Source organism: Ranitomeya variabilis, chromosome 4 (genome assembly GCF_051348905.1).
Source record: "Ranitomeya variabilis isolate aRanVar5 chromosome 4, aRanVar5.hap1, whole genome shotgun sequence".
Classification (NCBI taxonomy): Eukaryota; Metazoa; Chordata; class Amphibia; order Anura; family Dendrobatidae; genus Ranitomeya; species Ranitomeya variabilis.
This window is the reverse complement of record NC_135235.1, coordinates 267,609,846-267,633,708: the sequence shown is the minus strand read 5'-3', so window position 1 is coordinate 267,633,708 and position 23,863 is coordinate 267,609,846. Positions and strand designations below refer to the sequence as shown.

Here is a 23,863-nt window from a genome sequence, read left to right as displayed (position 1 = left end):
TGTAGACCATAACTGACTCATTGATGATGTTTCTGGTTATATACAGTACCATTGACTCTTTAAAATTCTTCTTGTATATACAAGACGAAAATTGACTCATTGATGTGTTCCACAGACATATACAGCGGCATTGACTCATTGATGTTCACCTTAAAACAGAGGCATGTTGATGATTTCCATAGATGTGTAAAGCAACATTGATTAAATGTTCTACGTTCTACATAGACATGTAGAGCGACATTGACTTCATGATATTCCTCATAGCCATCTAGAGCAACATCAGCTATTGGAAGTTCTATGTTGACTCGATGATGTTCTCCTTAGACATATATAGTGGTGGTGATGTGCTTTGAAGGCATTTATAGCAGCATTGACTTGTTGATGTTCCCCATACATGTAAAGAACATCATTGACTCATTGATGATCTCAATAGACGTGAAGAACATCATTGTCTCGTTGATGATCTCCATAGACATGTAGAGCAGCAACGACTTGTTGATGATCCTTATATACATTTGGGGCGGAATCGACTCATTAATGTTCTCCATAAATGTGAAGAGCATCATAGACCCATTGATGTACTCCATGAACAGGTAGAGCACCATTGTCTTGTTGATATTCTTCATAGATATTTCTATGATATCACTGACTCATCGATGTTCTCCATAGACATGTATAGTAGTAGCCATGTGTAGCAACAGTGACATATATAGAACATAACTGACTCAATGATGTTCTTCGGGGATATATACAGTAACATTGACTCATTAATATCCTTCTTAAATATGTATAGCAAAATTGACTCATTGATGTTCTCTACAGACACATAGTGGCATTGACTCATTGATGTTCACCGTAGAACAACAGAGACAAGTTGATGTTTTCCATAGACATGTTGAGCAACAATAATTACATTGTCTGCATAAATATGTAGAGCGATGTTGAATTCATGATGTTCTTCATAGCCATGTAGAGCAACATCAATTCTTTTTAAAAGGGTTGTCCATTACTAGAACAACCCCTTCTCGATCTAAATGTTTGGATCTGATATAATGACAAAGCCTATACTCCCCTACCGTGCTGGTGCCGTTCCAGTGGTGTCTACACTTGTGGTCCTGGGGCTTTTGTACAGTTGCATGACACATGGTGCCGGCTTCACAATCAGCGTTGGAGCCTTTGTACGAATTGAATATCAGTAGGAAATCTGAGATCAGCTGCAGCCCGGACTTCCTCTTCATGTTCAATTCGACAGAAGGCAGGGACAGGGACACCAACACTGACTGAATACCGGGCACCGCGTGTCATGCAACCGAACGAGAACAGCAGAACCGCTAATGCAGACACTGCGGAACGGTGTCGGTACGGGAGGTGAGTATAAGCTTTTTTATATATATTTCAAGAAATCCCATCTCCACTATGCATGCGGAGACGCCCGTGGCTTCCTTCTGAGACTGACATGCGGTGCGTCTTTCCAGACCGCAGCATGTCTATTTATCTTGCGGAGACGCTGAGTCTCCGCAAGATAAATGTCACCCGCACAATGTAATGAACACATGCGGAATCACCTGGGTTCAAGTCGGCAGCGGACATATGCTGCTTTCAAAGCGCTGCCGATTCCTGACCATGGGCACCTACCCTGAGATGTATAGAACAATATTGTCATATACATGCGTACAGCCAGTTTGATTCAATGTTCTCCATACATATGTAGAGTGATATTAACGTCATGTTCTTTGTAGACATGTAGAGTGATATTGACTCCTTGATGGTCTCCATAAACTTTCACAACATCTGTCATCCACTTCAGGTTTAGTATATGTTCATCCTACAGACTCGGGTTGCTACTGCGGCTGCCATAGTATATCTACCCCAGTGTTTTAGAATTGGTCATATATAATACATTACTTATAAAACCTCACATTACTACATGATAAAAAGTCTGCAGCAGATTTTATGAAGTCGCTGCCATTGCTTGATATTTAGTGCTGTTTTATATCTGGCCTTTCCATCTATTTATAAGCCACTGACATTAAATAATTGATTGCACCCGTCGGTTGTGACACTGACATGGTGTGAGTGACATTGAGCGAGGTGCGACATTGGCAGTGACAATGACGTTGATGTGGCACTGGCATGTAGTACGGGGTTTTTATATTTTCCCCCTTATGAATATGTTAATGTAGACGCATACAGATGGAATAGAAAGACTTGACAACAACTACTTTGTTTTAATTAACACCGCTGTCTAACATGCCTAAATGGAGCGTAATTCAATTAAAGTTTGCTTCCATTCTTTTTGTAAATGTGTGTTTCTATCATTCGGAGATGGAAGGCCTAATATACGCTGCGTGGTAAGCTGTCCATTATGGTAATGACCGATGAAGGACGGCTTCTTCATCTCTAATGATGGCAAAAAAAGCCAACAATATAAACGTCAACCACTTGATTGACCATGGTGAGCGTAAAGGATGACCATTCATATATAGAAGAGATGTATGCTCTTCAGCTACTGTCTCAAATGCATAGTTAGATCCATCGGAAGTTCTCGGATGAAAACTCCCGGTTGGGAAGGAATGGATGGGACCTGGAAAGGTAATGAAAATGCAGCTCTTGATTTCCAAGTGTGAATAAAAACAAAAACTTTTATTGAAACCTTCAAATTAAAATCCTAGAAACATAAAAAAAAATCAAGACCTCCTGAAGAGAGTAGCAAAAACCTGCCCGTTTCGAACCGGCATTGTGCACAAATGCCTTCTCGAAACACGTAGGTTTTTGCTACTTGCTTCAGAATTTTTTGATTTTTCAATGTTTCTAAGATTTTAATTTGGATGTTTCCAATACAAGTTTTTATTTGTATTCACACTGGGAATCAAGAGCTGTATTTTCACTAACTTTCCAAGATAACTGATCATACATGTCAGGATTTGCAGCTCCAAATCAAACTGGTGGACGAGTCTTTTCTGAAGCTGCCTACCTTAGGCCCAAGCAAGAATCACAAATCCACTTTGCATGTTGCAATTTATCTGGTCTTGATGACAACTTGTATTTTTTGTGTGCTGACCACCAATTTTTATTCCAACTGCCCTCCATTTTCAGGGATGTATTTGTTTTCTTTTTAATTAAAATTACACTTATTTTCAGTCTTCAATCTTCATTACTTTGTTCATTTTCAGTTTTTCATATTTTAATAAGCAATTTAAAGCCTGATACAAGTTTTTCGATTTTTTTTTTTTTTAATTGGAATGGCTCTCCCAGTAATAAAGGCTGGATGTGAGGTCTAGGTGTCTCACCCAGTATTATAGGTTGGATGTGAGGTCTAGGTGTCTTTTCCCATAATATAGGATGGATGTGAGGTCTAATAGTCTTTCACAGTAATATAGGTTGGATGTGAGGTCTGTGTGTCTCTCTGTAATATAGGTTGGATGTGAGGTCTGTGTCTCTCTCCCAGTAATATAGGCTGGATGTGAGGTCTGTGTGTCTCTCCCTGTAATATAGGCTGAATGTGAGCTCTGTGTCTCTCCCAGTAATATAGGCTGGATGAGAGCTCTGTGTGTCGCTCTGTAATATAGGCTGGATGTGAGGTCTAGGTGCCTCTCCCAGTAATATAGGTTGGATGTGAGGTCTGTGTGTCTCTCCCAGTAATATAGGCTGGATGTGAGCTCTATGTGTCTCTCCCAGTAATATAGGCTGGGTGTGAGCTCTGTGTGTCTCTCCCAGTAACATTGGCTGGATGTGAGCTTTGTGCGTCTCTCCCTGTAATATAGGTTGGATGTGAGGTCTGTGTCTCTCCCTGAAATGTAGGTTGGATATAGGTCTGTGTGTCTCTCCCTGTAATATAGGTTGGATGTGAGGTCTGTGTGTCTCTGCCAGTAATATAGGCTGGATGTGAGGTCTAGGTGTCTCTCCCAGTAATATAGGCTGGATGTGAGGTCTGTGTGTTTCTCAGTAATATAGGCTGGATATGAGGTCTGAGTGTCTCTCCCAGCAATATAGGTTGGATTTGAGCCCTGTGTGTATCCAGGGCACTGTGGTTCTCTTTAGCTCATATATCAGCAGGCTATCTTGCTCTTATTTCATCTTCATGTTCTTTCCTTCTTTTCTACTGACATTTTCTCCCCTTCCAGAGACTTTGCATGCTTTCTCCCCTAACCACTGGAGATTTGTATGCAAACCTCATCCTTTCCCTGCTCCTATCTGTAACACTGACAATAGAGAGTGGGAGAGCGCAGAGCTCATCTTGAGCAGGATCTCTGATGGATTTGTAACATTTCTGCATATCACTCAGCTAGAGAAAGGACTTACAGACTCTGCTACAGCAGCAGATTGGTAGAAACGTTTTAGTGAAGACTACTTAGAAAGTTACTGAACTTTGCCTATAGGATGCAGTTGGATCATCACATAAATTGTGTGCTCAGGTGTTTTTGGCCTTTCAAGACCTCTGCTTCAGCCAGTGACGACAGTAATAATTTTGCTTGTCTTATGTTGAAGTCCAGCACAAATAATTTAATTCTAGAGTAATTTTTCTACAGCGAGTGGAAACCTCACCTCACTGTCTTGTCTATTGCAGACCGGGGAAAGTCACGTGGATGCGAGTAGACGATGAACTTCCTGAGCATGTCCTCATTGAGGACGAGAAACTCTACTTCAGCAGCCTGAACAAGACGGATAACGGCACGTACCGGTGCGAAGCCTCCAACAGCGTGGGCAGCTCATCGGCCGATTACACGCTCTATGTGTATGGTAAGTACCGGAGTCTCAGTAACGTAATACATGGCCAACTTCTACTGATGACATCAAGTCTGTTCTTCAGTCTCGGTCTAAAACGTAGAGTAGAATACATCCAATATACTATCTGAACTAGTGAGACCCCCGTGTCCTTTACACTGAAACTCCAGATTGTACAGTAATCTATTTTAATATCTGCTGTTATTTCTGCTTTTTCTGTGTTTTTTTTTTTTCCCATGTTTCATTAGCATATTTTATTCCAAAATTAAGGCATGCATCCCACTGAGGGATAATCGGGAAACCTTTTCTGTCCTCTAATTACATTTATTCATAATTTTTAAAGAATCATGCATATAAAACCTTGATCAAAATACAGTAATGTGAATGGACCCCTAAAATAATGCAAAAAAACATCACCAGTAAATAAAATCCCCTGGATTTATCATATTTTGCTTAAAAGGAATCTGACAGAAGGTTTTTGCTAGTGAATATGAAAGCAGCGTGATGTATGGGGGCAGAGAGACTGATTTTAGCGACGTGTCACTTACAGGGTTGATATTTGTAGTTTCAATACAATCAGTGTTTTATCAGCAAGAGATTATCACTACCAGACTAGTTGTCCTGTGCCATGTAGTCCAACCACGCCCCCACCACTTATTGGCAGCTTTCTGTGTACACTGGCAGAAAGCTGCCAATCAGTGCTGTGGGCGGGGTTATGCAGAGCTCCGCATTCAGGGAACTGGTAGATCTGCAGCAGAGAAAACAGGGATTTCCTCAAAAGTGGAGCAAGCGGTCCAGTTATGTGACACATCACTGGAATCAGAGTCTGTCACTACATCATGCTGCTCTCAGATTACATGGCAAAAAAAACTGGTTACAAATTCCCTTAAATAATTGTTAAAGAACCTAGTCTCAAATTGTCTCATGCAAAAGATGTAATTTCTCCCAATTACCCCTAAGTAGTGACGGCAGATCTCCTGTAACTGCAGCTGTGGTGGTGCGGATGATATACAGTGCCTAAAAGTAGTATTCAACCCCCTGCAGATTTAGCAGGTTTAATAAGATGCAAATAAGTTAGAGCCTTCAAACTTCAAACAAGAGCAGGATTTATTAACAGATGCATAAATCTTACAAACTAAAAAGTTTTGTTGCTCAGTTAAATTTTTATAAATTTTAAACATAAAATTGTGGGTCAATTATTATTCAACCCCTAGGTTTAATACTTTGTGGAATAACCTTTGTTTGCAATTATAGCTAATAATCGTCTTTTATAAGACCTGATCAGGCCGGCACAGGTCTCTGGAGTTATCTTGGCCCACTCCTCCATGCAGATCTTCTCCAAGTTATCTAGGTTCTTTGGGTGTCTCATGTGGACTTTAATCTTGAGCTCCTTCCACAAGTTTTCAATTGGGTTAAGGTCAGGAGACTGACTAGGCCACTGCAACACCTTGATTTTTTGCTTCTTGAACCAGGCCTTGGTTTTCTTGGCTGTGTGCTTTGGGTCCTTGTCTTGTTGGAAGATGAAATGACGACCCATCTTAAGATCCTTGATGGAGGAGCGGAGGTTCTTGGCCAAAATCTCCAGGTAGGCCGTGCTATCCATCTTCCCATGGATGCGGACCAGATGGCCAGGCCCCTTGGCTGAGAAACAGCCCCACAGCATGATGCTGCCACCACCATGCTTGACTGTAGGGATGGTATTCTTGGGGTCGTATGCAGTGCCATCCAGTCTCCAAACGTCACGTGTGTGGTTGGCACCAAAGATCTCGATCTTGGTCTCATCAGACCAGAGAACCATGAACCAGTCAGTCTCAGAGTCCTCCAAGTGATCATGAGCAAACTGTAGACGAGCCTTGACATGACGCTTTGAAAGTAAAGGTACCTTACGGGCTCGTCTGGAACGGAGACCATTGCGGTGGAGTACGTTACTTATGGTATTGACTGAAACCAATGTCCCCACTGCCATGAGATCTTCCCGGAGCTCCTTCCTTGGTGTCCTTCGGTTAGCCTTGACTCTTCGGACAAGCCTGGCCTCGGCACGGGAGGAAACTTTCAAAGGCTGTCCAGGCCATGGAAGGCTAACAGTAGTTCCATAAGCCTTCCACTTCCGGATGATGCTCCCAACAGTGGAGACAGGTAGGCCCAACTCCTTGGAAAGGGTTTTGTACCCCTTGCCAGCCTTGTGACCCTCCACGATCTTGTCTCTGGTGGCCTTGGAATGCTCCTTTGTCTTTCCCATGTTGACCATGTTTGAGTGTTGTTCACAAGTTTGGGGAGGGTCTTAAATAGTCAGAAAAGGCTGGAAAAAGAGATAATTAATCCAAACATGTGAAGCTCATTGTTCTTTGTGCCTGAACTACTTTTTAATACTTTAGGGGAACCAAACAGAATTCTGGTGGGTTGAGGGGTTGAATAATAAATGACCCTCTGATAAAACTTTTCCCAATTTAAAAAAAAAAATAAACAAAGAAATAACATTCTTTTTTGCTGCAGTGCATTTCACACTTCCAGGCTGATCTACAGTCCAAATATCACAATGCCAAGTTAATTCCAAATGTGTAAACCTGCTAAATCTGCAGGGGGTTGAATACTACTTGTAGACACTGTACATCTAATCTGTATATACTGACGCATTAATTGTCTTTTAATTACTTCTGGAAAAAATGTAGATCTCTTGTGGGAGCATTTTATTGCATGCATTTTTAGGTACTATTGGGTTTCATTAAAACATTTTGGACAGTTTTTATCTTCTACAGCCTCTACCTGTCGCCGTTCATAGCAGACTGCAGAATGATCTACCTGTGCATCCCATCAGGGGCGTCGTCTTGTAACCCTTATTTCTCTTCTCGTGAATCATCATCTAAGTTGATTTATGACCACCACAAAGTTCCAATAATTATAAGATCATCATTCAGGAGAAGATAGATAAAGCTGATGAATAGATTGGGCTCTCTGACTGATTCACTGGTAAATCATTCTGCTATGTACTGTTATACATAGTTGCTGTAGAAGACAAATGGTCCAACATTTTTAACAAAACTCAATTGCAAAAATATTTTCAGCGACAAATGCCAATGGAAAAGAAATCTGTAGCCAGATTCATGCCACCTAACCCGAGAGCACCATAATGTAGGGGCAGAGACCCTGAATCCAGAAATATCACTTACTGAGCTTCTTGCTGTAGTATTAATTAAATCACTGTTTTATTAGCAGGTAGTCCTCCTTATTCATAAGCTCTGTATAAACCTGCCCCACCACCACCGATTGGCAGTTTACTGCCTATGCACAGTGTACACAAAATGCTGCCAATCTGTGTAGGCTTATTCATAATTGAATAAAACTTGGCTAAAGAAAACCTTTGCGAGACGGTAGAGAAGAATAAGGACCCCTATCGTGTGGAAGCCCAAATATTACTGCAACGGGTGCTCCATTTTTACTGCGGACACAGGCAATGCTCTGGTAGAGGCATCATTCTGTGCTGCAACCTCCCCACACTTCAGGCTCTGTTCAGCATTTTTCACCCATTTTTTAAGCCAAGAAAACGTCTCCACCATATTTGTTCCTGTGGATCCACTTCAGACATCAAATACTGAAGTGTGAATGAGGCTGAAGCCTTGGGCCAGTTACACACATCCTTGAAATAATGGTCCCAGTATGAACTTTGACAGACGGACCCTCCACTGGTCTCTTGACCCGAACTTGATTTTGAAAAGACAGTCTCAACAACTAGGCCACAAAAAGGGGTGGGTTTTGTGAAAAAAAAAAAAAAAAAAAAGCAAAAGTTGATGCCTTGGACGCGATCCTTGACATTGTTGGGGGTGAGGACATTTTATGACCTGATAAGTTCAGGAGACCTTAATGTGTGAAATTGGCCTTATTCTTTACTCTTCTCTGACTGTGGACATCTTCCCAGGGTGGAGATAGGGCTGTATCTTGTGGTGGGTGTCCTGGTGCATCAGAACCTCACAAAGTTCTGATTTTATGAACAGAACTGGACTTGATTATAAATTATGTTCTTCATTATTCCTGATGTTCTGATGTACCCGTGAGCCCTACGTAAACCACTTTCTTTTGCGTATCATGATCTTAGAGGGCGTAGTGACCTGTGGGCACTCTGCTTCATCCCGGAGTCATCTGGTCCACAGGTCCACTCTACATTGTAAATGGCCAACTTGTTATTCCCAAGTAAAACTTACTGTAGACGAGCGAAGTCTTTAGGCAGCATGGATGGTGGAGTGGCAGCGTAGCTCCTTTGTTTCACTGCTCAATGGGGTCCCGTCTTCTTTTCCCTTAGCTGCTGGAGATACTTCTCTAGCATTAGAGATGATTCTTAAGTGACTTTTCTGCTGATCAATACTTGCCAAAATATCGAATACAAATTTCTGAAAAATTAGGCCTCACCTACTAGGAACACCTTAAGATCACTCCCAAAGCAGAGGCCTCACCCCCTAGGAACACCTAAGATCACTCCCAAACCAGCAACTTTTTTTTTTTTTTTTGTAAACCCCATCCTTTTTGGAGGTCAGGTTCTAGGATTGTCTTGGTAAAATCGAGATCTTTGTCAAGTATGTCATTCTGTTTCAGTGACCGGGAAAAGTCTAGATTTAAAGGGGGTTTTCTCTCATCTTAGTTGCAGTACCTGTGAATGACCACTATGTGTTGTATCGAGCTGGTTGTTCTGGCTCTCTACACTGTATATTTTTACTCTCTAGGCCCTGCAAGAAGATAATTGGTGGGAGAGCTGAGTATCATACCACCACCAAATTAATTTTTTTTTTATGTTGATGACACATTCTAAGAATGCCAACAGTAGCCACATCCTTGGACAACCCCTTTAAGAACTACTTGTTTTGACATATGGTATAATAAGTGTAGCGTTGAGTATCTGCTTTGTATGTTGGCATTTATCCCTTAAACAGTCCCATATAAACATTTTTTGGATATCCTATTTGCCCTCCATAACTAATGCTGCCACCCACAAGTACATGTGCACTTGACATTAATCCTAAATAGGGATGTGTATTACTATCGTAGGTCAACTGGGTCTATCACTACTCAACACCTTGGATATTGCGGGACATTTATTAATGAAAGTCTGTTCATCAGTTTAATTGTATGGACTCCCAGGAGCAAAGTGTGATATAACGGAATTATAGCAGCTGGCCAAATTGGGGTCTCTTGGATGGATGGGGTCCAGTTAACACAATCATTTCATTAATTATACTAAAAAATAAAATAAAACATAATGAAAATCTTCAAATAAACAGTGACACCTAGTGGCCAAACTGTATGAAAAACTTAATGCAACTTTTTATTAACTTTTAAACTTCTCACTTTACGTGTGTTTCCAATTATACAAGAATTAACTATAGAAATGAGTAATGCATGAGTTTATCTTTTTGTCAGCTGTAAGTTCCCGCACGTTGAACGTTGACAGGTCTTGATCGATAATTTGCGAGTGGTGGTTTTCCCTTTCTAAACTTTTAGGGAACAATGACATGTATGAATATAGTTCTACAGCACACACGAGCCGAGACTCGGCGCCACATTAAGCTGTCACTTTGTCTTCTATTTGTCTTTGTCATCTTGACAGTGACACCATTCTGCAGCCATATTCCCCGAACACTCATAAAAGTACTGCCTGTAATTAAGGGTTTGATGTATTAATTACAGACAGGCCGGCTCTGGGAGAGATAAAGGGACTTCCAGATGTGCCTGTGATTGGAGGCTGACATCCTGCTAACGTCTCCTATCGCACGCAGAGTACACGCGCGGCGCTCCCCGTTCGCCCTACCTTCCTCGCAAGTTCAAAGCCGGATTACTTCTCGGTATCTCTTTCATCAGGGCCTGGGGAACCGTGACTCATTAACAGGTGGCGGCAGAAACATGAAAGTGCTCCCCAATTTAATACCTTATTGTTTATTCTATCACCTGGAAAGCATTGAGCGCACAGATGAGCGCGGCCGTGTCTAGCGTATGCCTCTAATACACTCATGGTTATGGCAACAAAGTACCGATAACATAAATTGAAGCTTTGGGTCATAGTTTTAGGATGTCAAAGGTTTATCTTCCGTTATAAAATTACTAGAGTCCATCAAACAGATTCACAGGATCTTGATTCAGGCGCCATATTAGTAATCCATGGCTGCCGAACCATAGCTCTGTGAACCTCCTATCTGCTAGCATCACCGGCACCTCTCATTAGTTGGCCCGGCATGACGTCATAGTTTGGCATTTTGTGGCCAAACCACAAATCGTAAGAGGAGTTGGGAATGCTACCAATTAGGAGAAGGTTTGCAGGGCTCTGGACGAGCAGTGTGGCCACTGGACCTTTGTCCTGCAAATGTATTTGCTCCTCTCAAAAAAAAATAAAAAAATAAAAACCTCTGATTTAATAGCCGTAAAATAAACTCCTTAGAAACCAACCTTTCTCATTTTCTCACCAGCTCTTGGTGGTCACATTATCTGTAGGTGCAATGGCTTTGATCACCATACATTTGTGGTTCCTATGGACTAACTTCACTATTAGTAAAACATATCCTTCAAATGCCACCTTTTCCTTTTTCTGTTGGTGACTTCTGAAGCTGGTGACCATTTTTTTGATTCAATGGCTGTGATCACCAGTGGTTAATTTGTGGATTATGGCCCTAAATGAAATGCTTAAATTTTGGCTAGGGAGGGTGAAGTGTCCGATTAAGGCCGGATTCACACATCAGTGGTCCATGGTCCAAGTATGGACCTCAATGCATGGACTAGCTGCTGGTCTCCTCATCTGTATTGAGATTGTTGAGTTTGGGTCAGGAGACCTACAGGAGGTCCATGAATCTGTCTGTACTCTGAGCAGTTATATGTAAATCCAGATTAATATGCTTTACATTTTTTGTCAATATTGAATGGGTTGATCTTTAGTTTATTGTGCAGTTCTGGGAGCCGAAACTCCTAGGTGACCAGCCTTATTCTCCAAAGAGGAAACTCTGTGGCCAGGAGCTGGTACACGATGGCTATAAACATGGATGGACAACAATGCAATAAATGGTCATCATGAGTCCTTCACAGAGAAAACTAGTCAATATATATTGGGTTTCCATTAGAGCGGACCCAAAGAGTATATTTGAGATCTTGACTCATAATAAAGCAAATGAGTAAGAGATGAGCTAATGGGACCATTCCAGAATTATGTAAATGCCTACAACAAGCCTTGGGGAACAATCAAAGACTTGGAGATCGAAAAGACTAGGTGGAACGTGGACTAAAGACTTTAGACTTAGTAAAGGATTAATCACACCACCATGTTGTGGCCACATTTTCTCATCTGTATTACGACCACAAGTCTTTAAGCCCAAACTAACACCAACATAGACACAGATGATGCGAATAGGTCCGGAAAAGTGTAAGAAAACTGGCTTCTATCCGGTCGTTTGAACCTTCCTTTAGTCCAACATGCACTATATTTGTCAGTAGGATGTATCAATATGGTGCCGAATACCCCCCCGAAAAACAAGCTCTGAACATCATGGAGGACTTACGGAGTGCAATTTCTTAACATGCACAAGTATCAGAAGAAGTGGCCTCCATAAATCGGGTTGAATCAGAAAACATTCTTAAGAAGTTCCTTGTGACATTGAGACATGAACCCAACGTATCTACATGCCATATACCCCACCTACTTCTCTCCAGTACTCCAGATATTTTTAGCTGAAAACAAGTGACACCTTCCGCACCCCTTTTTTTCTTCGTGATTCATTAAAGAAAAGCATCTCCTTGATGACAAGCATGACAATCATCGAAGACAAACACTCCTACAAGCGGGGAAAACATCAAAAAAAGCAGCTTGTTAGATTTTTAAACAATCACAACCTGTTCTCGTCTTGCCGTTAATTCCCAGAATCACCAATTTGCTTTCATCTTTCGATGGCCTTTACAATCTGCTAATTTTTAATACTCTGGAATGAAAACCGTTTGGGGCCCGATTTTCTTCTTCATTTCTGATTTTTGCTTTTTTTTTTTTCTCAGTGCGGCTACCCATTAGCCAGTCATTTCATTCTGTCATTTGTAATCCTAAGATACCTAACGTAACCCGCTCTGCTAACAAAGACAGAAGAAAGCGTGGTCTAATAAAGCGCCGGGATATGCCCAGATTAATTAATTGATTTTATTATATAAATCACACAATTAAAGGCAGTGTTACAGCAAAAATTCCCTACGGTATATATTGGGATAAGACAATTAAAAACTGACAAGGTTGTCAAACCACGGCGAGGCGGCACTGGTGCCAGCAGAGATTAACTTTCCCCAGGATGCTTTATTCCAGGTGCAAAACTGTGTTTTACTTAATTAAATCCATTGCAAAAGTTAAAAAAATCAATAAAGATGTTGCCAAACCTCTTATCAATGTGTTTCCTATACAAACCTATGTGTTTCCTTGGTAACAGACTACAACCACATTCTATGTAGTCTGATCCTACAGTGGAATTGCCAAACATCTCTACCCTACTTTTTTGTTAACCTACACAATTGTCTGTTTGTCAGGATTAGGTGAAAACTGGAATAAATGCAAAAAACATAATAAAAATTGGCACATTTGGTTTGTAATCGGCAACAAGTGAGATGTACAGGTCTGCACCGGAGATGTAGACTCAAAACGATAGGACATTTGTCATAAAGACCATTGTACAATTGCTTCAGTTTCTTATTTTAGATGCAATGAAACTACAAATATTTCTACCCCTATCAACCCATCAAAATTTGTTATGAAATATTCAAAATAGAGGATACTCAATAAACAATATATATCACATATCCACAGGATAGAGTTGAGAAAAAAATTTATGCTGCCTTAGTGCAGCATCCACTTTGGTACAGCCAGACCAGAACAGTGCAGACTTCCTAGGCCTCATCCTAAGCATCTTTTACACCTTGGCCCCCACAACTTGGGTTACATGGCAGAGGCCTACTAATCGCAAGAGGCACCCAAGTTGGGCATACCAGTGCCGGCTGAGGAGGTTTGCACTACTCTAATCCAGCTGCCATGGAGTACCGGAGTAGGGCACAGCTGGGCTAGGGCAGCCTTCACTTCTGCACCCGGCATCCTCTGTGCTTCATACCGGACTCTGACATCATGACATTGCTGGGCCTATGGACGGTAGTGTTCATAATAATAGCAGTGCGTTTAATACACTGGTTAATCACAAAATCTTTCTCCTAGTTTTTATTTCCAGCATTCGGAGCATTGCACGCTGCTTTCTAATTCACAACATGGAGAGGAATGTAGATAATTTATAACTACAGAAAATAACAAAAAATGAACATTGGGCCGTTCTAAAAAGAGCAGTGACTGCATCTGTCTTTACAAACTCACTATATGTTCTCTTTTTTGTGGATTTATCATTCCTGGGATTCACTGACCTAATACTTAGTTGTTACCCACAGTTTTCTACAACAGCTTCACATCTATGTTGCACAGAGTCAGCCAAATTCTGGCCCCGGTTACCTGTTATTCCAGCCCAGGATGCTCGGACTACATCCCACAGTTTTTTGGCATTTGTTGGCTTTGTCTCAGAAATGGCATTTTATGTCACCCTACGAGTGTTCTATCGGATTAAGGTCCGGGGATTGGGCCGCTCTATAACCTCAATTTTGTTGGCCTGTGGAACCAAGATTTTGCACATGTACCGGTGTGTTTAGCGTTGTTGTTTTGGTGAAACACCAATTTCGAGGGCATATGTTCTTCAGCGGAAGGCAACATGACCTCTTCAAGTATTTTAATATATGCAAACTGGTCCATGATCCCTGGTATGCGGTAAATAATTCTGGCACCATAGTAAGAGAAACATGCCCATATCATGATGCTTCACCACCATGCTTCGCTGTCTGCAGGGTGTATTGAGGCTTGAATGCAGAGTTTGGGGGTCGTCTGACGAACTGTCTGCGGCCCTTGGACCCAAAAAGAACAATTTTACATTCCTCAGTCCACAAAATGTTTCTCCATTTCTCTTTAGGCCAGTTGATGTGTTATTTGGCACATTATATCCTCTTCAGTACATGTCGTGTTTTTTTTTTTTTTTTTTTTTTTTTTATCAGTGGGACTTTGCGGGGTCTTCGTGGTAAGAGATTAGGGTCACACAGGAGTCTTCTGTCACAGTCCTCACAGGTAACGTGACACTGTCTGTGATCATCCTGGAGCCGATCACTGGCTGAGCCTTTGCCATTCTAGCCATTCTTTCATTCATTAGAATGGTCGTCTCCGTTTACTTCCATGTCTCTCTGGTCTGGCCTTCCATTTTAAAGCATTGGAGACCATTTTAGCTGAACAGCCGATCATTGTCTGCACTTCTTTATATGTTTTACTCTCTCCAATCAACTTTTTAATCAAAGTACACTGTTCTTCCGAACAATGTCTTGAACGACCCATATTTCTAAGGCTTTCAAGGAGAAATACATGTACGACATGTCCTGGCCACCTGATTCACACCTGTTTCTTCCCAGAGTGATTAACCTCAATAATTAAACTCCACACTACTACTATTGTGAACACTTTCCCCTTTTAATTAATTATTCTAATACACAGACTTAAAAACCTGCAGACCATGAATGCTGAGTGTTAGGCTTCGAGTTCCCACCTCTGCACAGGGGGAATCTCGGGCCATCTCCGCTGCGATCTCCTATTCTTCTCCTGCCGCAGTGGAGCCTGCTCAGCGGAGACGTCGGTCCCAGCGTCTCGCTCAGTCTGACTCTGTACAGAGAGTTACTGCTGCTTTTCCTGCTTCTGCCATTGGAGTCAGTGCTGGGCAGCGGCGAGCAGACGCTTCTGGGACTAAGTCCTGCTTTTCTCGTTCTGAGCATGCCCAGAGTAAGATCTCTCAGTGGAGATCGAGGGTCACATGATCAGACACTGCAGCTAAGGTCCTGTAGGTGCTCACGCTCTGTGGCAGCCTCTCATTGGGCCTTCTAGGAAGGTCCTGTACGTGCTGCAACTATTTAAGGCTCGCATGGCCCCACGGCCATGCGCTAGTATTGTTCTATATTTATACCAAAAACAGGGATTCATCTGGCCAGTCATATTGAACTGCTAGTATTTTGAACACTACTGTAAGTGCTAGATGCATCCATGATGCCAGGTGCAGCAGTGAAGACTGCCATGGAGAGCTGGGCTGGATGCCGGCTCACGGCAGCACAAATATTTTTGCTCACCTTTTATTGATAAATGTGCAATTGCTGGGTGTCTTGACTACTGGGATCCCCAACAATCATGAGAATAGTCACTCCAAAGTCCTCAGTATTTCTGGAGTAGAAGTGAACATGTGGGATCATTGCCCCATTCAATATCCATAGGAATGGTGGTCAGATATGTCTACGTCCTTTGCACTCACACTGATGAGTTTGGGCCCCCTGTTCTTGAGATGCCTGGGGGTCTCGGCGTAGCTTTATTATTTATCCTGTGGAGAGGTAATATTTCAGATCCAGTACTAGGTATCTGCTACGCTTTTTCTACACTTTGGCAGCCGAGTGAATTCGAGCTACTGTGTTTTTTTTCCTATCAATGAGACTTGCATCATTAGTTACGAACCCAGCATTGTCACCAGCAGGCCGTGTCCTTTGTTCCTAAGCCGAGGCCTGAGCACAAAGAACGCCACTTTTCGCTATAAAAATGTCTGAGCACAAGGGAGATGACCCAGTTATCTGTAGTAGTCGATGGGAATTGACAAGTGCACACTAATAGTACAACATTTCTATTGACTCCCATGGGGATAAAAAAAAAAAAGTTGCAAACTAAAGTAATAGGTGAGTTACATATTGTGACTTAAGTTGCTGTCGGAATCACATAATATTTTTTAGCTCTACACTTGGGTATATAGATTTTTCTGTACTTGGAAATTTTTCAGACCTTAGTATATGGCAGAGGTTGTACAGCTGCTTAGTATCTCACTACAGGCCATGCTAAGGAATGATCATACTTTGGCCTGCAGTCACCATGCACTCAAGTTTAGTGAGGTCCGCCTTTCATAATGGCTTCATGGATGGAACCTACCTGCCCTATTCACACTTGGCCCCTTTTGTGTTTTGTCTGAAAGGAAATGAGACTTTGTATAGATTATGTAATGTGATTGACAGATGCAGGAGATATTAGGTAATCGTTTTAGGAAATTGGGGCCTCATACAAGATGTTTTGCTTAAGCCATGAACTATATTGTCCTAGAATGTAGACATCAAGTATAAAGGGAATCATAGAAACTGTGGGAGATCATAGAGTAGAAGGTGGGTTGAAATGTGGAGGTCATAGAGAGCATGGGATGTCACAGGTGGAATGTAGCGAACATTGGATGTCATGGGTGGATCGTAGTTCATGGGTGGAACGTAGAGATAATAGGTCATTGTAGAAAATATGGGAGGTGTTGGGTGGATCGTAGCTAACATGGGTGGTCATGGGTGGATCGTAGAGAACATGGGAGGTCATGGGTGGATCGTAGAGAACATGGGAGGTCATGGGTGGATCGTAGAGAACATGGGAGGTCATGGGTGGATCGCAGAGAACATGGGAGGTCATGGGTGGATCGTAGAGAACATGGGAGGTCATGGGTGGATCGTAGAGAACATGGGAGGTCATGGGTGGATCGTAGAGAACATGGGAGGTCATGGGTGGATCGTAGAGAACATGGGAGGTCATGGGTGGATCATAGAGAACGTGGGAGGTCACGGGTGGATCGTAGAGAACATGGGAGGTCATGGGTGGATCGTGGAGAACATGGGAGGTCATGGATGGATCATAGAGAACATGGGAGGTCATGGGTGGATTGTAGAGAACATGGGTGGATCGTAGAGAACATGGGAGGTCATGGGTGGATCTTAGAGAAGATGATAGATCATGGGTGAATTGTAGAGAATATGGGAGGTGATGGGTGGATCATAAATATCATGGGGGATCTTAGAGCACATGTTTGCAGTGAATCAGAGTGACTTATTTGGAGAACTGATGGAGACTAGATTTTTTTTAAAGCTCTGCTCATCCCGTATTGGGATCAAGGGATCCTTTGCTTTGGCAGCGACGTGATGTGGCTTATCGTCAGGAGCCGTGAATCATAGTAGCGATAACTTGGCAAGAAACCCAAAAGCTTGTCTGAGCAATCCATTACTAATGATTTTTCAGAGCTGGCAGCTAGCTCGGTCACCGCCCTTTTGTTAGCTAGATGGCCTATTTGGCATATTATCAGTTACAACAGCCTTAAAGAAGTTCTCCGGGAATATATGAATAAGATTAAAAGAATAGATGCTATTCCACTCTACGCAGGGGTGGAGGTTGGGTCTACTAATTTTCGTCCAGATGGCCGTAAGGCAGAAGCACTTCAGCGTATTATGGTGCAATACCCACACGACCTACTGTTCTTCTGCAACTAACTGATATTCATTGATGAGATAGAAGTGAACAGATTGAGATGTCGCCCCTGTCCCACGTATCTCACCCATGTGTTTACTACTCTCTCCCCTATACCGGAAACTGATAACTTTCTTTAACTAGAAGGCGGAAATAAAATATTATCATCAATGTCCCACATTAAGGCTACGTTCACATTTGCGTTGTGCACCGCAGCGTCGGTGACGCAACGCACAACGCAAATGTGAACGCATGCACAACGCAGCGTTTTGTGACGCATGCGTCCTTTTTTTGCTTGATTTTGGACGCACAAAAAATGCAACTTGCTGCGTCCTGTGCGCCCTGACGCGGGCGCCGCAGCGACGCATGCGTCACAAAACGCAAATGCAACGCATGTCCATGCGCCCCCATGTTAAATATAGGGGTGCATGACGCATGCGGCGACGCAGCGGCGCCAGACGCTGCGTCGCACAACGCTAATGTGAACGTAGCCTTAATAATAATGTTGATTTTATGATCTTGGCTTTTTTTATATATTTTGTCGCCGATACCATTTTTTTTTTTCAGAAGTAACAGCAGAATTTGCTGCCATATTGGATGTCACTTTTGGAGTAGCTTCTCCAAAGCCGATGATGAACTGTCACTATGTTATTACCAGTACACGCTGAGAAAGTGACAGATTGTCATCAACTGCTGGGAAAGTGCGGCAAAAGTGACAACCAACAGTTTACACTTTTCCATATAAGTATGGCCGCCTTAACAAAATATTAAAATGTCAGCATCTCCGTAAGTAAAGTAAGACCATTAACAAACCCAATTTACCCAAATACGGCCATTATTTTGGGTGGAATTGCTCTGTACTGTGGTCTTCCATGTTATGTAAACAAACTGAAATATTTTGCAATTTTATAATATTTGTATTTTCTTTCTATACTTCAATATTTTTCCTTAAATTGGTATTGATATATTTGCAGGCTTTTAATCCTACTTGCAGATATGTATTTTTGCTGAAGGGTTTAATTAAAAGTTTTACATTCCGGCTCAACTTTGATTGGGTCTGTGGTCATAAATAAGTTAGAAACTCTCGATTAGATAGAACTCACTAATACATTTTCAGTTACCTCGCTCTGCAGGACCCAGCCATGACCCATTTTTAATGTCCTGGCAGAGGGAAGGAGGTTGTCACTCAGGATTTTATTTTACTTGAGTGTGGTCGGAGTGTGTCATCCCAATTGTGTAGGGGGAAAAAAGCTTCTCTACCTTCTCCTTTCTGACAGAACGTGAAAATTGGACAATGCTCGGGTGTCGTCCAAGTGATATCCGATAATTCTACAGACCCCATAGACTTGCATTGCTGATTTTAATCCGACCCTCAGATGAAAATTGGACATGTCTCTGATTTTCCATGAATGACCTCCGTCTATCACAGATATGAGTGTTGTCCGTGGAAACCACAGATGGCACTCACACAAGAAAAATCGGAGGTCTGAATGAGACCTTACGCTGCAGTTCAAGAGCAACAGAGTGACAAATTTTCATGACTTAATTAGCAAAATGATTGGAAATTTAAATACAAGTCTAAATGAAGTATATGAGCGAAGGGTTAAATCCATCTTACAACTCAGAAATATGTACATTATATTACGTTATATTTCACATTGTACCCGAACTGTCACCAATCTTGGGCAATAGCATCACATTATATGTAAAAGATGTCAAATTTTGAAACTACATTTCAGAATGAGAAGCTGGTGTCAGGTGTGATTGGTATCAATGCCGATTTTGCAGATTGGCCCCAAACCAACCCAAATATTCCTAAAATAGCAACCAAGAAAAAAATGATTTTAATCTGAAATGGGAATATAATAAAGTCTGATAGAAATAATTACCAGAATTTCACATTTTATAGAGAATCCTATTGTTTAATAATAGAGAATGTTTGCTAACCAATCTATCTACGGTGTTTTCCAGCACCGTGGAACAACTCTAAAATTGGGGGAAGTCACCTTCGTTGGATTGTAGAAGGGTCTAATGATTTGGCTTTCATTGGAGGGGTTCAACTCTTCTACGACCTAATTCACAAAAGAGCCAACAGGGATGATCTGTACAGTTAATAAAAACCCATAAAAAGTCTTAAAAGGTTATTCCCATCACAGCCTTTCCTAATAAAGTTGGAAAAAAAAACACAAAGCGAGACCAAGCTAAGCTTCCAGAAGCGGCACAGAGCAGCCAGTTTCGCCGCACCACCTCCATTAGTCGGAGCTTGGACAGAGTTGTGTCATGAATGGCTAAAGTGGGAAGAATAACACTTCCCACGAGACCTGCATTGTTTTGCTTTGACTGAGACATTAAATGCTCAACACCTCCAAAAAAAAGTTACGCTGCAGATTTTTTTATTTTTTTTTTGCAAACCATGAATGAGATTTCTTAAAAACTCATCCATCATGATTCTAATAAAGTACATAGCAGAATTTCTCCTACAGAAAATCAACTTACCATATTACCACTGTGAATATACCCTAAAAGAATGAATGCACCTTCAAAGAATGTTTGACTTATAGTGACACGTCAGAAATTTTGATGGGTGGAATACCCTCACCGATCACCAAAAGGAAGATGCAAAAGTGCTCAACCTCAGGTTAGCTGAAGGCAAATTCATAGAAATAAAGGGGCACATTTGCTCCAAATGATCGATGGAATAAATTGTGGCAAATTTGATATAAGGTATTTACCCCTAAATAAATTTGGTGCATTTTTGTTTGCCCTAAATTTAGAAAACATCTGCCAAGAACAGTGTAGATTGGGCTTACAACCTTGTGACATTTATTTTGCTTAAAAGGGTTGTCTGGGTTTTCGATGAAATCTGCAGTCAATTTGCGTGACTACTAACTTTTCTGAATCCTCACAGTGTGTGCACCGCACGGTGTAAGGATTCTCTGGGGGCGGTGGCAAAAGCGAGCAATTTGCGTATTTCCAGCCTCACTCCAACTAGACGTGCTCGGCCTCGCTCCCGCTAGATGTGCTCGGCCTCGCTCCCGCTAGACTTGCTCGGCCTCGCTCCCGCTAGATGTGCTCGGCCTCGCTCCCGCTAGACTTGCTCGGCCTCGCTCCCGCTAGATGTGCTCGGCCTCGCTCCCGCTAGACGTGCTCGGCCTCGCTCCCGCTAGACGTGCTCGGCCTCGCTCCCGCTAGACGTGCTCGGCCTCGCTCCCGCTAGACGTGCTCGGCCTCGCTCCCGCTAGACGTGCTCGGCCTCGCTCCCGCTAGACGTGCTCGGCCTCGCTCCCGCTAGACGTGCTCGGCCTCGCTCCCGCTAGACGTGCTCGGCCTCGCTCCCGCTAGACGTGCTCGGCCTCGCTCCCGCTAGACGTGCTCGGCCTCGCTCCCGCTAGACGTGCTCGGCCTCGCTCCCGCTAGACGTGCTCGGCCTCGCTCCCGCTAGACGTGCTCGGCCTCGCTCCCGCTAGACGTGCTCGGCCTCGCTCCCGCTAGACGTGCTCGGCCTCGCTCCCGCTAGACGTGCTCGGCCTCGCTCCCGCTAGACGTGCTCGGCCTCGCTCCCGCTAGACGTGCTCGGCCTCGCTCCCGCTAGACGTGCTCGGCCTCGCTCCCGCTAGACGTGCTCGGCCTCGCTCCCGCTAGACGTGCTCGGCCTCGCTCCCGCTAGACGTGCTCGGCCTCGCTCCCGCTAGACGTGCTCGGCCTCGCTCCCGCTAGACGTGCTCGGCCTCGCTCCCGCTAGACGTGCTCGGCCTCGCTCCCGCTAGACGTGCTCGGCCTCGCTCCCGCTAGACGTGCTCGGCCTCGCTCCCGCTAGACGTGCTCGGCCTCGCTCCCGCTAGACGTGCTCGGCCTCGCTCCCGCTAGACGTGCTCGGCCTCGCTCCCGCTAGACGTGCTCGGCCTCGCTCCCGCTAGACGTGCTCGGCCTCGCTCCCGCTAGACGTGCTCGGCCTCGCTCCCGCTAGACGTGCTCGGCCTCGCTCCCGCTAGACGTGCTCGGCCTCGCTCCCGCTAGACGTGCTCGGCCTCGCTCCCGCTAGACGTGCTCGGCCTCGCTCCCGCTAGACGTGCTCGGCCTCGCTCCCGCTAGACGTGCTCGGCCTCGCTCCCGCTAGACGTGCTCGGCCTCGCTCCCGCTAGACGTGCTCGGCCTCGCTCCCGCTAGACGTGCTCGGCCTCGCTCCCGCTAGACGTGCTCGGCCTCGCTCCCGCTAGACGTGCTCGGCCTCGCTCCCGCTAGACGTGCTCGGCCTCGCTCCCGCTAGACGTGCTCGGCCTCGCTCCCGCTAGACGTGCTCGGCCTCGCTCCCGCTAGACGTGCTCGGCCTCGCTCCCGCTAGACGTGCTCGGCCTCGCTCCCGCTAGACGTGCTCGGCCTCGCTCCCGCTAGACGTGCTCGGCCTCGCTCCCGCTAGACGTGCTCGGCCTCGCTCCCGCTAGACGTGCTCGGCCTCGCTCCCGCTAGACGTGCTCGGCCTCGCTCCCGCTAGACGTGCTCGGCCTCGCTCCCGCTAGACGTGCTCGGCCTCGCTCCCGCTAGACGTGCTCGGCCTCGCTCCCGCTAGACGTGCTCGGCCTCGCTCCCGCTAGACGTGCTCGGCCTCGCTCCCGCTAGACGTGCTCGGCCTCGCTCCCGCTAGACGTGCTCGGCCTCGCTCCCGCTAGACGTGCTCGGCCTCGCTCCCGCTAGACGTGCTCGGCCTCGCTCCCGCTAGACGTGCTCGGCCTCGCTCCCGCTAGACGTGCTCGGCCTCGCTCCCGCTAGACGTGCTCGGCCTCGCTCCCGCTAGACGTGCTCGGCCTCGCTCCCGCTAGACGTGCTCGGCCTCGCTCCCGCTAGACGTGCTCGGCCTCGCTCCCGCTAGACGTGCTCGGCCTCGCTCCCGCTAGACGTGCTCGGCCTCGCTCCCGCTAGACGTGCTCGGCCTCGCTCCCGCTAGACGTGCTCGGCCTCGCTCCCGCTAGACGTGCTCGGCCTCGCTCCCGCTAGACGTGCTCGGCCTCGCTCCCGCTAGACGTGCTCGGCCTCGCTCCCGCTAGACGTGCTCGGCCTCGCTCCCGCTAGACGTGCTCGGCCTCGCTCCCGCTAGACGTGCTCGGCCTCGCTCCCGCTAGACGTGCTCGGCCTCGCTCCCGCTAGACGTGCTCGGCCTCGCTCCCGCTAGACGTGCTCGGCCTCGCTCCCGCTAGACGTGCTCGGCCTCGCTCCCGCTAGACGTGCTCGGCCTCGCTCCCGCTAGACGTGCTCGGCCTCGCTCCCGCTAGACGTGCTCGGCCTCGCTCCCGCTAGACGTGCTCGGCCTCGCTCCCGCTAGACGTGCTCGGCCTCGCTCCCGCTAGACGTGCTCGGCCTCGCTCCCGCTAGACGTGCTCGGCCTCGCTCCCGCTAGTCACTGCAGTCACATCCTAAACTTGGACAACCTCTTTAAAGCTTAAAAACTCCATCTAAAAGTTGTTGCCCCTTCTGTTACCCACTTTTTCATCTTTTGGCAATTTGTAACTGATAGGGGCTCAGTTTATGTAAAAAACTTTGTTTGCATTCAGCACTGACCCAAGTCTGTAAAGTTTTTGAACTTTCCTAACTTCACATGCAAGTTTTAATTTATTCCACAATTGTGTGATAATTTTTGTGTTCAGTTTTGCGGTATTATGCTACAAACTTTGGCTACTCCCGAGACAGCTGAAATTTAAAGCATTTTAGCCACTACAGGAAATTGAAATGGTATTTTCATTCTTTCTCTACAGTCAACGAGCAAAAACTGGGACA

The 23,863-nt window shown here is 44.7% G+C and overlaps 1 protein-coding gene across 11 annotated transcripts in view; it reads left to right on the top strand.

Moving 5' to 3' along the window:
- The window catches only part of CADM1 (cell adhesion molecule 1), a 239,394-nt gene that overhangs the window by 175,256 nt on the left and 40,275 nt on the right, over positions 1-23,863 (top strand). For all 11 annotated transcript variants that reach the window (XM_077249826.1, XM_077249828.1, XM_077249825.1 and 8 more), the window contains one exon: positions 4,568-4,740. In XM_077249826.1, coding sequence (XP_077105941.1) covers positions 4,568-4,740 — 173 coding nt within the window. The remainder of the gene's footprint in view (positions 1-4,567; positions 4,741-23,863) is intronic.